Source organism: Scomber scombrus, chromosome 8 (genome assembly GCF_963691925.1).
Source record: "Scomber scombrus chromosome 8, fScoSco1.1, whole genome shotgun sequence".
NCBI lineage: Eukaryota > Metazoa > Chordata > Actinopteri > Scombriformes > Scombridae > Scomber > Scomber scombrus.
The window spans coordinates 26,116,657-26,134,022 of NC_084977.1; the positions used below are offsets into that span (position 1 = coordinate 26,116,657).

The 17,366-nt window shown below is 39.8% G+C and overlaps 1 protein-coding gene across 1 annotated transcript in view; it reads left to right on the forward strand.

The window, feature by feature from the left end:
- lrrc7 (leucine rich repeat containing 7) overlaps nucleotides 1-17,366 on the forward strand; it is a 38,614-nt gene that overhangs the window by 20,127 nt on the left and 1,121 nt on the right. Inside the window, exons 19-32 of the mRNA XM_062424844.1 lie at nucleotides 750-912; nucleotides 1,027-1,086; nucleotides 2,146-2,649; nucleotides 3,529-3,753; nucleotides 3,883-4,111; nucleotides 4,347-4,694; nucleotides 5,018-5,263; nucleotides 7,070-7,282; nucleotides 8,654-8,821; nucleotides 10,029-10,148; nucleotides 10,267-10,474; nucleotides 10,878-11,134; nucleotides 11,898-11,990; nucleotides 16,136-16,210. Coding sequence (XP_062280828.1) covers nucleotides 750-912; nucleotides 1,027-1,086; nucleotides 2,146-2,649; nucleotides 3,529-3,753; nucleotides 3,883-4,111; nucleotides 4,347-4,694; nucleotides 5,018-5,263; nucleotides 7,070-7,282; nucleotides 8,654-8,821; nucleotides 10,029-10,148; nucleotides 10,267-10,474; nucleotides 10,878-11,134; nucleotides 11,898-11,990; nucleotides 16,136-16,210 — 2,909 coding nt within the window. The remainder of the gene's footprint in view (nucleotides 1-749; nucleotides 913-1,026; nucleotides 1,087-2,145; nucleotides 2,650-3,528; nucleotides 3,754-3,882; nucleotides 4,112-4,346; nucleotides 4,695-5,017; nucleotides 5,264-7,069; nucleotides 7,283-8,653; nucleotides 8,822-10,028; nucleotides 10,149-10,266; nucleotides 10,475-10,877; nucleotides 11,135-11,897; nucleotides 11,991-16,135; nucleotides 16,211-17,366) is intronic.

The window sequence follows — 17,366 nt, forward strand, 5'->3', positions numbered from 1 at the left end:
ATGATGCACACATTTTAGTTCAGTTTTTGTATATCTGATTTGGAGAAAATATTTAAACTGCAAATTAATTTTGACTATAGAATGATGATTAAAAAATCAAACAAGTGTGGAGTGGATCAGGGCTACTCAAAAATGTAATGTACCAACAAGATAATAGATAAAAGAGATGAATAATTCGTATGTGCCACTTGATAAGACATTGTTTGGATGTATACCATGTTGATACTTACTTTTACTGTTGTTAATTGTTGTTGCTTTCTAGGGAAATCATTCAAAAGAGATCTAATTAGTACATGACAGCTGAGCTCATGAAACTTGGTTGTATAATCCTGTATTATAATAAGTAATCATTCCTTGAGTGGGGGGTAGGGTTAGACACGTGGGCACCTTCATTGGTGTTGATAAGCCAAAGCAGCGACAGCACTGCAGGAGGATAAGTCGAGTCGAGGTGCTGAGTTAACATTTAAACACTAAATCAATAGATCTGGAAACTGTAATTTAATCAAAAGGAAAATCAGTGTCTCTATTGTACAATCAGAAATGATTCAGCTAACAATACATGTAGAGTCTCTTGAGATTATGTATGATAGAGATCTGAGAAGAGACATAAAATTCAGAGAAAGAAGTACAGTACAGAAAGGTTTTCTCTTTGAAATATCACAAAGGCATTTAAGTACTTGTAAAAGAGGGCCGTCAGGAAGAAGCGGATGTGACATTTTCACTGAACAGAGCTCTCTGTCTTTGTCCAGAGTCTACAGATGAGGAGGTGGATAAACTCCACTGTCTGAACCACAGCGGCTCCTCAGCCACCTACTCCGACTACTCTCCCTCCCAAGGCTCCTCGGGCTCCTCCAACCCGCCCACCAACACACACTCACACACACATTCTCACCCACATCAACATCAACACCCACACCAACACCAACACCCACACCAACACCAACACCCACACCAACACCAACACCCACACCCACACCAACACCAACACCAACACCAGCACCAGCATCAGCACCAGCACCAGCACCAACACACACCGGCCCTGCCGGCCCCCAACAAGGACCAGCCTCAAACACACTGGACAAACAGGTACTAAAACACACATACGCACCCACACACACACACACACACACTTGGTTCATGTTCAATTTCATCTCTGTCCCTCGCTCTATCCCTCCCTCCAACTATCCATCATCTCCTCTTCTCTTTCGATTCCATCCCCCCACCTTCAATCTCCTCCATCTATCACCCCCATCCATTTCATTCATCTCTCCGGCACTCTATCCATCCTCTCCTCCCGCCCTCATTCCTTCCACATTTCTGTGTATTTCTCGTCTCTCTCGTTTGCTCAGTGAAGGTCAGAGAGACTCATTAGGATGCTGCAGACTTCTGTTCTCTGAACCCTCTGCTTCAAAGCTGTCCAGTCCAGACTTCAGTAATGTTACTATCTAGAGGATTTTTTTTTTTTTTTTTTTACACCTTCACATAAAGCGGCTTGGTACTTCTATTGATGTTTTTACCCTGATTGGAGTGCACTCATGATAAAGTTTAACAGATTTGGCTTGAGAAATAGCATAGGGGGGGAAAGTGTATTGAGTTCTAATCAGAAATGTTGCAGCTATACAATAATAAATGTGTTAACTTGCATTGTGTACCATATTTTTGACAGTGTGCTGTATTGGAAGAATATGAACCTTTTTCATTGTTTCACCATCTCTTCTAATGTTGAAAACTCATTTTATTGTCCGTTCTCTTCCCTCCAGGTTGAAAGCTTGCTTTGGTATTTTTTGACATTAAAGTTGTTATTTCACATGCCCTGGGGTGGTACCGATCCCAATCTGTATACTTGTCCCTTTGTCTGTGTACTTGTGAAACATGTGGTATTTGCAAGCTGCAAGTGGAAAGGAGGGAAACTAAAGGCGTTAATATTTTCTGTTCCAGTCTGATCTTGGAAACATTAATTACCACAAACATGGTTGTTGGCCAAATTGATCTTTTAGACGGAGAGCAGAGAAAGTTATGCTGTTACCAGTGATTAAATATACAGCACAGTACATAATAATAATGTAGCGTGGCATTTCAGTATAATTCAGTTTGTTTTATTATTTTCCAACATTATTTGTGATTAATATTTTCTGTCCTTTTTAGACTGGCCCAGTCGTTCCCCAAGCCCATTGACTCCAAGCCCCTGCTATCTCAGCGAGAAACCCCTCCATCAGGAACCCTGCAGCAGCGTGGTGATCGACGCCCGCTGAGTGAGCCGTTTGATTGGGCTGAAGCCCCTCACTATGACAACACAGGCTTTGATGCTGAGGAGTCTCCTCTGGACGGCCATTCCTCTACAAGTCAGGGAAATCCACCTCTGGGCTCCAAACCCCGCAGCCAGTCAACACACGGCCGCCGCCCCCTCCTCAGGCAAGAACGAATTGTAGGGGTCCCCCTGGAGCTGGACACCCAGACGCTCCCCTTCCACAGCAATCAACGCTCAACCCCGGACAATGACCCTCAAGGTCCTGGAGGTCCTTCACAGAACCCTTGGCAGAATTGGACCCGGACCCCAAGCCCGTTGGAGGACAGGACAGCTTTTCCTTCTAAACTGGACCTAACCCCCACCTCCAGCCCCAACCCTGACCGCAAAATGATGGACCCTAGGTAACCAAAGCAAGAAATTATCAATTTTACATATAACAGTACCTCGGTCGCCACTAAAATGCCTTTATGGTTTTTTTTCCAACCAAAACACTATAGCAGCATTTATACACTTCACTCTGGTTGAAGGTCCAGTTGTTGATCATGTCAGTCTACATAAATCATATATAGTACATCTATATTAGATGTCTGACTGCTCTGCAAAAACCTTTTTCCTGTAGTGTGAAACTCTTCCATCTTACACACAAGTAATTCTGAAACAAATAATTCTGGTCAATAACCAGATAATCCATTAAACCTTTATGGTGGTTATCAAGCAGAAATTACCAACATTCACTGGTTCCAGTTTCTCAAAATGTGAAGATTCTCTAAATGTCTCATTTATATGTTGTTGTTAATTGTGTACCCTTGGAATTTGGACTTCAGTAGGACAAAGCAAGTTATTTGAACACTTGAACACTTTGGGCATTCTTTGACCTTTTTTATGCTAAATAATGAATTAATTCATCAAACTGCAGTGTTAATTTATTTAGTTACACTATTCATAATATTGTAACTGCTGTATTTGAAAAGACTTGGCATGCAAGCATAATTTGGTATTCAAAAAATGTGTTAAACGTGTTGTTATGAAGCTGCTTCCTCACATCTGTTCTCTGTAATGTCCTTCATCTTTTTTTAATATCAGAATCATGAGACTGGTATATCATTAACAGTGTTTCAGACTTCTAGGCCACCAACATTTCATCTAAAATAGAGTAAATAGTGAGACAAAATAACAGATTAGTCTGAGTATCAAAATATTGAATAGAATATCAGTATATTGTTTTGGGCTCATTTTATTATAACATCTCTTGACTTTATATTTCATTTTTTTAATCCAAGGCTGGAACAAGGAGCGGGGCCTTTGCCTGGCGGCTGGACATACCACGACAATCAAAGCGAGCAGAACAGAAAGGATCAGCTAAGTGTCACTGGGGGCAACAAGGTAACCGTGGTTATGAGTAAAAGCTCGGACCGCCTGTCCCCCATGATGAAGGAGACCAGGTCCAAGTTTAAGAAGTCACAGAGCATCGATGAGATTGACATTGGCTCCTATAAAGTCTACAGGTAGATTTAGTATTGTAATTCTGTTACTGATTACAAATCAGGTGATTGTTAAGTGGGTTCTCCTGCATAAACAGTAATTTGATTACAGCTTTTAACACTGATCTCTCTTGTTGTCTTCTCTTTGTACAGTATTCCTGTGGACAGCTACAGTTCATCCATTGAGCAGCAGACCAGTTTGGACCGTCAGGAGCTACCCTGTTCTATGGAGCAGACCAACATGGCACGGTCCCAGTCTGCACCCATGTTAGATGATGACCTAGTCTTCCCAGGACATGGATCCAGCAACCAGCTAGGACAGAACCAAAAACCTGCCGTCCCACATAAGGCCTACCACTTCGACCAGAACTACAATCCCCAGGTTAGCATTGTCACACCATTGTCATTTTCAGTTGCAGCAGGCACCTGTTTTCGGAATGCAGGTTTAAACATAATCAGCATTTTGTGGGTCACATCCTTTTAAATTTTGTTTTTGTTTTTTATTAAGTAGGTTTCAAGCATTTTGTGTTCTCAAAATAATCAAAAATCACAACATTTTGCAAAACAACCATTTGGAAATGTTCACAAACTTACTGGCATCAATTCTAACCAATCAGGTGACCATGGACCGCCGGGTCCCTCCACCCTTCCCCAACACACCGGATTATGTCAATCACTCATCTAAGGCCTTGGAGTACATCAATCAACCAGGGAAGACATTACCCAAAGAGTTAGTGAGTCCTCGGTACCGTGCTTACCCACCACTGGAGATGTTTTCTTTCCCCCAGTCACCAATCAACCAGGATGGTCTGCCCAGCCAGCAGCAGCCAATCCCATCACAGCGTTCGAGGCCAGGGTTTTTGAGAAGAGCTGATTCATTGGTGAGCTCTACAGAGCTCGCTTTGTTCCGCAGAGTCCATGAAGCCCAGCAGGAGGCACTGCAGGAATCTCAGTACAGACAGCAGGTACGAGATGTGTTTTTAAGAATTATACTTATTTCTATGTGTGTGTGTGTGTGTTTGTGTGTGTGTTATTCCTACTGACAGAAATGAATTCATCACATAAATAATGACAGATATTTGCTCTTCACCAAGAAAATATAATCTTGGTATCAATATGGAGATGACTCATGAGGAGATTTCAGAAATAAACTATGGGCAATTTCTATAAATTAACATTCAGTTATGTCACTCTATTCATATGAGGAACATAACTTCTTATATGGGGTGGATTATTTTTCTTGAACTTAATTTCTGTGGTCTGATGCATTTTCTTCTTCTCTCCTTAGGCGGACCCTCCTCTTTATGGCCGGGCTCTTGCTTACTCTTCCCCCATGGAGCACTCCACTCTCTCCAACATGGTCGACAGCCAGAGCCAGATGATGCACAACAAGAGAAACGGTCGCTACGATGATGACTACCCTACCTACCAGGAACAGAAGAAGCCCATGATTGGTTATCCAACAAAGAGCCTGACTCAGCGCCGTCCCCTGTCTGCCAGGAGCTACAGTACCGAGACCTACGGAGCATCCCAGGTAGACTGACTGTTTGTCTTTCCATTCATATCTCTACTTATTTATACTTTTACTCATTATAGTGTTTTAACTTGTGGTCCCATAAAATACAATATTTCAGTTCAATAACTATTTTACAATTATGTACTTACTGGGAAAATAAGTATTATTTTAATTGTAGTTTCACAACCTCACACACCAATTGTGAGAGTATCTAGGAAAAGTAAACCAATAGATACATACAGTAGTTACAGAAGATAAAATGTTTGTTTATAGATCACCCATCTGAAAGAGATATAAACCTGGCAAGATCAATTGTCATCTTCATAACGACAGAAGGAGGGTTCATATTTACATACATACTATTTTAGAGAAATAACAGCATTGGCTGTTTAAACAGATTTAAAACGTCAAATATATATGTTCTGTCAGTGCTTGAATTCAACCCTTCTTACGTGGGCCTGCACCTGTTTCCCAACAACAGTCAATATAGCTTGATTCAAACCATGATCACGACTTTCCCTAACCTTAACCGAGTAGTTTTGGGTGCCTTAAACTAAAATGAGTACAAAGTATTAAAAAGTATTTTAACACAGTCTATAATGGTCATTTTTAAGGCACTGACAACCTATCATGTCATAGAGGGTCGAGGACTTTGAATTAAAGTCTATGTGTGTGGCTGAATGTGACTGAGTGAAAGTATTTTTATTCATCCATTTTCAGCCAGTTACCTGGGTTCCAGATCTACGTGGCACAGGTACCACAGTTCCCCTTAGCTCCAGCTACATTTTCTAAAAACCAAGACATTCCCAGTCCATAAATAATTCCTCCAGCATTTTCTGGGTTTGCTCCAAGTCAGACTTTCCCAAAATAGTCACAGAGAGAGTGTCCAGAGGCATACGGATCAGCTGCACTAAGCACCTCATCTGGCTCTTTGCACCATGAAGGTACAAGGCACAGGAAGGAAACAAGGAGCTACAAAACTAACGTTGACCACTTGTGACAGCAGTCTTATTCTTACAGTGTTTACCCAAAGCTCATAGCTAAAGCTGAGGCCTGGACATGACCTTCAGGTTCATCTTCCCCACAATGGTCTGATATAGTATCTGCATTACTGAAATCACTGTGCCAGTTTGCCTGCCAACTTTATGTTCTATTTTACCATCACCTCCCCAAAGGATACTTTAACTTCCTCATGTGGGCCAGCAATTTAGAGGACAATCCGAAATGCCACGAAACTGAATATAAACAGGTTGTTTGTAGCTGTTTTAATAAATAGGTAATTCTGATATTTTCCAATAGAGTTACAGTCATTATTTGCTTGACTGCAAGAGGTCGCTTTCCGGAAAACATAGCCCTAATGTAAAGGGGGTTTATCATCTTATCATTTCCAGGTCTATATTTTTATTCTGCAGCTCTACTGGAATATCTTTGCATGATTTAAATATGTATCTCATACTGGGCCTTCTCAAATACATCTATGCAGTTAACAAAGGAAAACGACAGTTGACTGTTTGTGGGCATGTGCGAACAATCTGATTTAATCTGGAGGAGGAAGTAGAGGTAATTTTGCAGACGAAGCCTTCAGAGCAGGCTGGCTTTGGTGCATTTCTACATACATTCACCTAAAGATTTAGACCGTTGACCCTGTTTAATGTAGACATCCAACATTAAACAGAACAGTATGAAAAGAAAAGAAAAAACACAAAAAGCATGATATGTCCCCTTTGAGAAACACACTCATTCACAGTTCCATCAAATAAAATCATAGCATTTAGTCGAACTTTCAAGAATTCTCTTCATGATCTTCATGATATGGACCCTCAGGCCCGTCCAGTGTCAGCTCGTCCAACTATGGCTGCCCTGCTGGAGAAGATGCCCCCTGACTACACCCTGGCAACCTGCCCCGAGAAACCATCCGATGACACCATCAAAGTAAGACCTGTCGTACCACAGAAACCTGAAGACATCACCTCCAAGATGCCTGCAGATTGGAGGCAACAGCTGCTCAGGCACATAGAGGCCAAACGATTGGACAGGGTACGTCAATGTGATGCAGACACACAGAAGAGGGAGATGCACACACACACATTCAGTAGCCCTCCGAGTCTGTATCTGTCTAAGTCTGTGTTGTAAAGTTGACAAGATATGTGTCTGGCTGCATGTGTGTCCACTCCACACTGTCGCTCTGTCAGCCTGACCTATGCACACTCACTACTGTGGATATGTGCTGAAGAAACCACATGTCCTGAAAGTACAATGCCACAAAATGCGTATTGTAGCAAGTCATTTGATCTTGTGTTGAGTCTTAAAACCTTTTTTTCAAACAAGTGAAAAATCAGTGATTTTAAGTCTAGCAGTGTTAAAGACGGTTACTGCATGTTTACTAGTTATTAAGAAAGCTAAAGAGCCCGTGAAGACAGTTTTATGATGTATTATGACTTTAGAGTAGCTTTCTGAAGTCTGAGAAAATAACCCTGATGTCATGTTTTTTTGTTTTTGTTTTTTATAAAGCCGATGTTATCACACTGGGGTTGTGGAGTTCGAAAAATGTAGGTGTATATCATGCAGGAACAGTCTAATGAAATCAGTAAGTTTCATTACATAAATTTAATGGACCAACAATGTTGGAGCTTGACTAAAAGTCAGGATGTTTAGTCAGTTTTAGCTTCAAATTTGACCGTTTCAACACAAAGAAAAAAAAAAATTCTTGTGAATCCCTCAACAAGGGAGAACCTTTTTAAAATGTAATTTTGAGAGACTGCACTGAAAACATTTTTTCGCTTGTTTAGAAAAAAAACACAAGATCTTCAGAATTAAAACAATCACTTCTTAAAAACGAGACTATTTTTCAGCAATTACACAGAAACTATGTATTAAATCTGATATAGAGTATATTGTTTTTTTTTTTACCCCTTATAAGGTACCTGAAACATAAATTAAATTAATTTATTCAAACTAAATGCATGTTTTCCATATAGCCAGTTTGATCTATATTTTATAAAACATGAGCAATGTTACAAAGGAAAAGACCCTAGTGCAAGTAGATTTTTTCAGTTAGGGATTGGACTTATTGCTGGTTTAAATAATCATACATAGAGTACTACTAACTAATTTGAGTACTAGCATACTAATTTGTTAACTAATGTCGGAATGTCTTAATCCACCAGTTGTTGCTTGTATAACACAATATTCACTGTGTGTATCACTAGCTAACATTTTTCTGCGCTTTCAGCAACTCTGCACTGTTGTTGTTGTTGTTGTTTTATCAGTGTTATTGTTGTTTGTTTGTTTGTTTGTTTGTGGAGCTCACAGTGTGTTGTCTTCACGCTGCAGCCCGCTGTCCAGGCTCCTCCCCCACCCTTCCCCCTACATTCACCCATGTCATGTGATGTTGTCTTCTCCAATCAGAGTGGTGTCCTAAAGCACAACACGCTCACGCTGGGCATGCTCTGTCAGGGCGGGGGTCACGGCCAGGGGCACAGCAGCACTTTGAACTTTAACGTTTACAATAACACTAAGCATGAGCCCCCTGCTGGCCGCTGGCTGCCACTACCTCCTCCTCCATCTGCCAACGCTGTGAGTATCCCGCTGAGAACTATGAACCCCTGGTACTGCTGTCATTGGTGCACACATAGCTGCCACTGCCTCTTCACCCAGCTACAGCTACCATGAACTATTATTTAACTGGCATATTACCATCATCATTTAGATTATTATAAGTATATTGTCTAACATCTCAAGGTGTGAGTATCAATGAACAGGGGGTGATATGATTTATTTTTTGGTGTTCTAAAGATTCTGACTCGGAATGACTGGAAAATCACGTGTTGTGTGTGTAAACTGGTCATTTGGAGAACCAGTAATTCAGGAGTTTGAATTCAGCTATTGGACACTTTCAACTTGTCAAGTTTGCCAAAATAATAGAGACTGAACTAGAGCTGCATCATTTGTCTATCAACCACAATTAATCACCCACTATTTTGATAATCAATTCATTGGTTTGAGTCATTTAAAAAAAATCACCTGGTTCCAACTTTTCAGATGTGACAATTTTCTGGTTTCTTTATACGTCTATGATTGTTGAACTGACTCTCTTTGGGTGGTGGATTGTCGATCGAGACAAAACAAGATATTTTAACTTTCACCTTTGGCTTTGGGAAACAGTGATCAACATTTTTTTTGCCACTTTATATACCAAATGATAGATAATGTTAACACTGATGACAACAGCTCAACAGACATCTGTCCTCTCCATCCTAAAGTACACTGTATTATGTCAATCTACATGCAGATCATTGTTGTCTGACACATGACACCACAGTAAACCATTTACTTCCTGTGGGGCAGGCTGTTGCTGCAATAACTATATTCTTATATCTATTCTTTATGATATAATACAATTACAATAAATAAAAAAGTCACATTTTTGAGTGGGGAATTCTACTAAATGAGCGGCTCGTGTAGAATGTAATTTCTGTTGAGATGCAACATTTATCACCTGTAACCCCCAGCCCATGTTGACAGGTGGTAACACTGCACATTGTACAACTTAACTTCAATAAAAAAGGAAATCTATTTACCGAGCTGGTACAATCCCATTCATACCTAAAAAACCCCCCAAAAAAACAATAACAAAATCGCAATTAACATTGATGTCTGAAACTCAAGACAAAGGTTGACACACTGAACATCTACTTGTACATTAAAGTTATAAAAGTTAAATGTTCATTCTTAGTAATTGTTAATTGTTCTTCTTTTGTTTCTGCTTTTGTCTCCCTTTCAGACCCCCTCCCAGCAGGCTGCCATGCTGGACAATGACCAGGAGGGGGTGTCAGGGAGCAATCAGTGGGCTCCCTACTCACTTGGCAGGAGGGATGTCCCACCTGACAACCTCATGAAAAAGGTGAGAGCTGCTGTGTAATCAGTGTACCTTTCAATCATACTCCCCTAAGGAAGTAAGGAAAGACAGTGTATATATTTGTTTTAAATTCAGATGAACAACCCTCCTCCTCTTTCCACAGGGGGGCCATCCCCACAACCAATCCCACCAATCACACAACACCATGATCGTCACTTCCTCTTCCTCCTCCTCGGCCACGACCCCTCATCGTGTGGTTGGGCAGCAGGTCTACGATGGTGGGAACAAGGGGGGTCAATACCAGCCAGGGGTGCCCCTATCCTTCGTTCCCTGTGGGGGGCCGGGGCAATATCAAGGTACCATGACTCAGGGTAATAAGGTAGTGAATTAAGAATAGTTAATTTGCAGCCTGTATAGATTTATTTTGGGGTTAAAAATTAATTGTATGTAATTGGAGTAAGTGCTGTGATCGGAGTAAGGCATTAAATTGTAATAAAACTGTATTCAGGTATCTTCCTTTTTAAACTGAAATATGCTATTATTTATACTTTTTGTATTTCTGTTATTTTCTTTTTTATATACCCAGTTCCAGGTAGCATCAAATCGAATATAGTTTAGATTAGCCTTTAGTTTTGTAATTTGTAAATTTTAAATATGAAGATACACATTAATAGAGTAATAGTGTGAAAGTAGTTGGGAGTAAAAGTCAGAAAGTGTGTGAAGTTTTAGTTCAATTTAGTGTGAAAAGATAAGTTATTTGTTTTTTCCATCCAGCTCTTCCTCCTGGCCAGGGCTACTCAAGTGCCGGCATGTCCATGGGTCTTTCCTCATCCGGGAACCAACCCCAGTATAACCCTCATTCTTCCCACAATCCCCATCAGCCTGCCACCAACCCCCAGTACCACGGCAACCAGGGCATGGTCCATAACAATCAGGTTGTTATGACCACTCACACCAACCCGCGGCCTCAGAGCGCTCGCTGCCTGTTGCAGACTAAAGGCCAAAAGAGCACGGATGGTTTCCAAGAACAGGTATCTGACTGTCTGTCTGTCTTTCTGAAGCAACACAAGGTCTATTTAAAAAATGTGCTGTGCTAATACGATACATCTATATAGTAACTAGGTTAGAAAAAAGGATATTAGTTTGTGGTCTTTTAGTAGTTAAACTAAAGGACAATGTTTTAAAAAGCTAAATCTGTTCCCAAATGTAGGTAACTGTGACGTATTAAATTGATCTTAGCTTCTTGTTGTTGTCATTGTTGGCTTTGTCAGTTGACAGGCAACACATTTGGCAAAGACAGTAGTGGTTAATGTCTACATGTTACAACTAGCAAACAGGAAACAATATATACTGATAACCACTACATTCATGTGTGATTTTACAAATCTAACACTGACTGTTTGTGCAGAAACAGATCTAGAAAAGGCCACAGAGGTGTATTTCTAAATGTGAGATATATCACAGGTGGGAACATGAAGTCATTTGTAGCACCTAGATCATCTCATCATCAGCTAATCTTCCTGAGGGTTTTGTTTTTGGCCTTCCAAACATGAGAGGGATTACATTATGCCAAACTCAAGAATATTTGTGGCTCAGTTGCCAGAGAGCGGAGGACTTCCAAAAAAGCTGCCAGAGCATGTCACACGTCACATGAAAGGCCCCTGTTGTGTATGTACCCTATGCTTGTTTATAGACCATGATCTTTAGATTTCACTGTCACTTGTCTTTCTTCTTTGTCTCTTTCTTTTCTCTCTTTTCTCTCTGTGTGTCCTCTCTCTTCCTCTCTCTCTCTAGTTGTGTGTGAGAATAGAGAAGAACCCCGGTCTTGGTTTCAGTATCTCTGGTGGCATCAGTGGCCAGGGGAACCCCTTCAAACCCTCCGACATGGTACGACCCGACCCAGCCTGCCAGCCAATCACAGCCTCCCCAGCTTTACCTCAGAGTTGCCATGGAAACTGCTACTCGTTACCGCAGTGTTGCGTTTATCTGTCTATCTGTCTGTCTGTGGGGCAGCAGTTGACTTGGTTAACTTTGAGTCACTTTGAGTCTGTGATGTTATATTAAAAAGTACTGGAAAGCAGGAGTGTAATTGAGGATTTACGTATGTGAAATGGTAAGAAGCACTTCACTTAAATACCTAGAACTCATGTATCTCGGGTATTTGTAAAGTATATCTAAACGAAATCTCCTGAAATACTCAAAACACTTGAGTTTGGTACATTGCCTTATTAGGACTGCTAATACAAGAAGAACGCTTTTTGACATTTATGTAGTAAAGAGTAATAGTGAATAGTCTATTTTTATGTGTTAGTTTGATTTTAATGGAGTCCTCATCACTGTCAGGTAATTTCGAAAATGAATTTACATCCACAAATTTGAATATTTCCGTATTTTGAAACATATTTGTGCCCTCATGCATACATGATCATTACAAGATATGCCAAACTCTTTTATCATGTCTACCTCTTAGTTTGACTGATTCTGTCAGTGTGCCTGTAACTGAAAGCCTTTTGGGGTTGCAGATCCCCCAGGCCTCCAGCACATGGCAGTCTGTCCTAGAAACATGCTGCTATAGTCAGTCTAAAGGAGCATGGCTGCTCATGGAGCTCTGACAGCTATTTTAGGAAGGCTGCTTAGTTCTGGGACATTGTGGGTGATTTTAGATGTTCAACGCTTTGATCTAGGGATGGGAAGTATGACAGATCTTACTGACTGTTATTCAGATGTTGAGTAACTGAGAAGATAGCTGGCCTATAAATAGAAAGCTTACAAGAAGAGTCCTTTAAACATTCAGCCTCTGCACAGCCCATGTGACAAATGGTGAATTAATTTAAGTTGGGGGTGGCAACTGATAATACAGGAACTGTCAATTCATCATTTCACTTAAGTTCTGAGTAGACAGCTAGTGTTTAAGTTGCTGACTCGTACAGTTATTTAATCATTCCCATCTCTGTCTATCCATAAAGCTTCCACCAGCTGCAGTTTGTCCATTATTAATGCCATGTTACACAGGCAGCAAATTGAACCAATGAAGATGAGCAGTTTCTCAAGCGATTCCACTAAATATCTTGTCAAAACTGCTTATTCTTATCCATAAAGCAACGTTCTTTAGATAAGCAATTATAGTATACACACAGTACATTTATACAGCATACAGACAATAGGAGTAAACAAGTTATAGGAGTGTATGGTTCAAATGCTGGGTTAACATTTGTATTTTAATGTCCGGATTATGGTCAGGTATAGAGTATAACTTTTCTCACCTTAGAGCTCACCCACAGAGTCTAATGATGGTTATCTGTCACCAGGATACAACTGTCTGCTTTCCTTCATCCAAATTTCCTTTTTTTATTTCTGTAGTTCTGTTGTTTCCTACTCTATGAACATTTCCTCTTTGATCCACACATGTAAGGCATCTTGCTGAAGCAGTTAAAAGTTGCTTTCATGATTTAATGATCAATGGTAGTCAACTCAGGGTTGATCTGTCAGCAGTTTTAGCTCAAACAAGCTTTTGATTTTGTTTCAATTGTTTATTCTGACCTAATTACAAGAGCTCATTTAGGTTTTTCCAACATTTGTATTCCATGAAAAGCTTAATTAGTGAATATTTTAGTCATTATAGGCAAATATGCATATATTGATTTTATTTCCTGTTAATGTAATTAGGGGAAAACTTAAGTCTAAATGGAGCGAAAGTGTAAATAGTTAAAAAGGACTGTGTATCAAAAACAGCTTGACTGATAAATTATACATATATGGTTTTGATCTCATGAGCCTTTGACAGCCACAACTATTTCACAGGATTGTGGCTCCCCCCCGTGGTCAGTTTGTTATTTGCACCCAGCTGGTTACTGTCAATTCAGCAGGGACAACTCCACTAATTTATCTGGGCTAGAATAGCATACATCTTTCCCTGATGACTCAGTGAGTTTTATATTTGTAAAATACTTTCATGTGGACACTGGCTTCAAAGATGCCATTTTGAAATTGTAAGGCCTGTTTTGTCCATCTTAACGGAAACAAAAGATACCCCCTTCTTCATGTTCTCTTGACCTCCAAATTGTTTTTGAGGAAAAATCTCCTTTAGGTAATAGCTTAATCTCTATTCCGTAAATTCATCCTTTTATTTTTGTCTCTAAAAAACACAATTTTCGCATGATGATCTAATCTAATGTATATCCTGTGCAGAATCATCTTTTGCACTGAAACCCATTCATATTTAACCAGATACTATAGTTGAAAAAATGATTTGCCAGAACAGAGTTTTCTCACGACGTTGAATCAGATTTCCTAATCCTTTGTAAAACCCATCTGACATCATTATCAGGTTGCTTAAAAAAAGAAGAAAAAAAAAGAAATGACAATAATCTTTTCCTGAGTTTGACTTAAGAGACTAACTGTGACACTTTTAAGCCACTGGGTTAACTTCACTTCTGGCTAATTAGGATGTGGCGAATGGAGACAGGGACTCAGTTCCTGTATAGACAGAAGTTGGATCCCAGGCTTTAATGTATCAGCCTCTCTGACTTGGTTTTAGAGGACAGGGATTTTAGGAGCAGAACATGGATTTTTAGTAAGATCTGGGTCCTTAACACTTGGAAATCCAATTTTCTGTTCCTATTGTTGCTAAATATGCTGTGCTTGCACACTGAGCTGCTGTCGATAACAAACTTCATCAACTGTCATTTCTAAGAATACTGTATCTATGTTATCACTGAGCTGCAAAAACCTCAGACTCTATTGACTGCTAACAGTAGAAATGTGTCCATTGAGCTTGTCTACTTAACAATAACAAAATACAAAATAATTTTTAAAAAGTGCTTATGCTTTAAATTTCATGAAAAAGTACATTTTGAAGATGGAAGGTTTTTGTGGGGCAGCTTTGTGTGCAACTGCTTTATAGTCTGTAAATGTCTGATTGTTGTGACCTTTGCTAACCGATTTTAGCTGCTAACAAATACACTTGTAATGTACAGTGAGCTCCATACATGTCATTTCATTAGGTTTCAGTGCTTGAGTTGTCAGGGGATCATTGCAAAGCGCTAAAATTGTCTAAATCACATTTGATGAAGTTGACTTTTGTACTATGTTGCCATAATTTAGCATGAATGGTATGAATGAACCTAAAATATTACAAACCCAGGGAAGAAAATCATATTTTTTATGTTATTATGAGGCTCACTGTATAAATATTACATGTGTATAGAAGCTTAACTAACACCTCTAACATATGCACTTATATGAAATATAAATGTATGTGTCTGTTCCTGCATTCACTCATAGCCTGTAGTATGTTGGTGCCACTGCACTATCACGACTGCATCGTATTGTTCTTTATTAACTGGTGTCACGTCTGTGTGGCACATCTATCTGTCATGCTCACTGTTGTGTGTTCAACACGTACACAGCCTGTTGAAACATGTCGAGCTGGTACAGATGCATTGTCCTACACTTTCTTTGTTCAAAAACATCTTTCAACTCTCTGTGAAAAGATGTTGGTGTTTTTACAATCTCTGCCTTGGGGTTGTTGAGGGAAAATATCGGGGATGAAATATCTTCTGCCCTCCCTGCTACCTACTTCTTTCCCCTAGTCAGTACCCATCCCACACCTATACTTCTTCCCTTCTCTATATATATATTTACTGTATACATATTTTTCTATCTTTATGTCTACTTGTCAACAAGTCTTCATCTGTATAATTAGGTGATAAACCATTTTGGCATGTATAATCTGTCTTTTTGGGAGGAATGTATCATTAAGTTAAAAACAAGTCTGCTCAATATCAACTCAAGTAATTTAAATAATTAGAGTTAAATCATTATGTATTACTTGCAATTTTATTGTCAACAGTATATTTGCATGCCTCTCCAAATTCAGAACAAAGAGAATGCATTTGTTAACTGCCCTTATATTTTGTGGCAGACATGTGATTTTCTGGGGGGGTGGATATTGAGATGAGAATGAGAAAGGCAAAGATTCTAAACCATCGTGTCCCTGTGTTGTCCTAACGGTGTATCATTTTGACTTATAGGGTATCTTTGTTACTAGGGTACAGCATGACGGGCCCGCCGCCTCCGCCCTGCAGCCCGGAGACAAGATACTGCAGGTAACACCCTCTCACTTGTCATCAGCTGGGCCAGAAACAGCCAAACCTTTACCCCCTTTCCTTCCCTACCCTTCCCCTAGTTTTCAAACAAGGAGGCAGCGCATTTAGCAGGACAAAAGAGAAAGTCACAAACATGTCACCTGCCATATACAGTTATATTTTATTACACAGATTACCAAACAGCAGCAAACGATCACTGATAAGCCTCAGTGATCAAAGATCAACTCATCCACTGGTGTTATCTCACATGGGGTTTATACTAGGCTCCAGCATTTCCCTGCCTGTGTATTCTGCCTCTGTTTGTGTATCTGTTGTTCCAGAAATCTGGCATGACCCCCCCTGAAGCCCTCCACCCACTTTTCACCTGTCTTTCTTCCTTAGCTAATGACAACCAATAACTTTTTAGCCAAAGATTACAGCTGGATTTGAGTAGCTTAACAGTTAATACTGTTGAAAGCCCGAGTGAAAGACCATTTCGTGACTTATAACTGAGGTTACGTCATCATGCAGCATTGGTTGTAACTGCCATAGGTCTGCAGTGTTGACACAAAATGACTTAATTGTTATTATGGTTAACATTTGTATATTTCCATGTCATTTAACTCAGTTTCTAATCAACACAGATCCTCAGCCACATATTGTGCTTTTGTGCTATTCCCAATCTGCTTCTACATTCTCTCACTGCAAAATTGGTCTTTATATGCAGTAACTTTGGTTAAGATTTGACCACAGTGGATTCTTCTAAAAGGTAACAGAATAATGGCTCAACCACACTGGAAAAAGAGTGTCATCCTACTCTCTGAGAATTATTGTTATTGGTAATTTGCCATGCAAGCAGATGGTGTGTGTGAAAGTAAACAAAATGTAATTCAACAAATTATGTTGGATTATCAGATGACTAGACTGTTTATCTTTTAAGTTGTGAGAAAGCAAACTTGAGCGCCTATGAGTAAACATGGACAAATTATAATGTTGATGCTACAACAGGTTATGTTTACACCCTGCAGGAATATTACCTAACCCTCTCACTTTGCTACATGCATTAGATTACATTAGTATATTTACTGTAGCTAGTTTCTAGTTTGGCCCAAAGAAAATTGCACAATGTAATCATAATTAGTTCTTTACCATTATGATTTATAGCATCTATCACTCC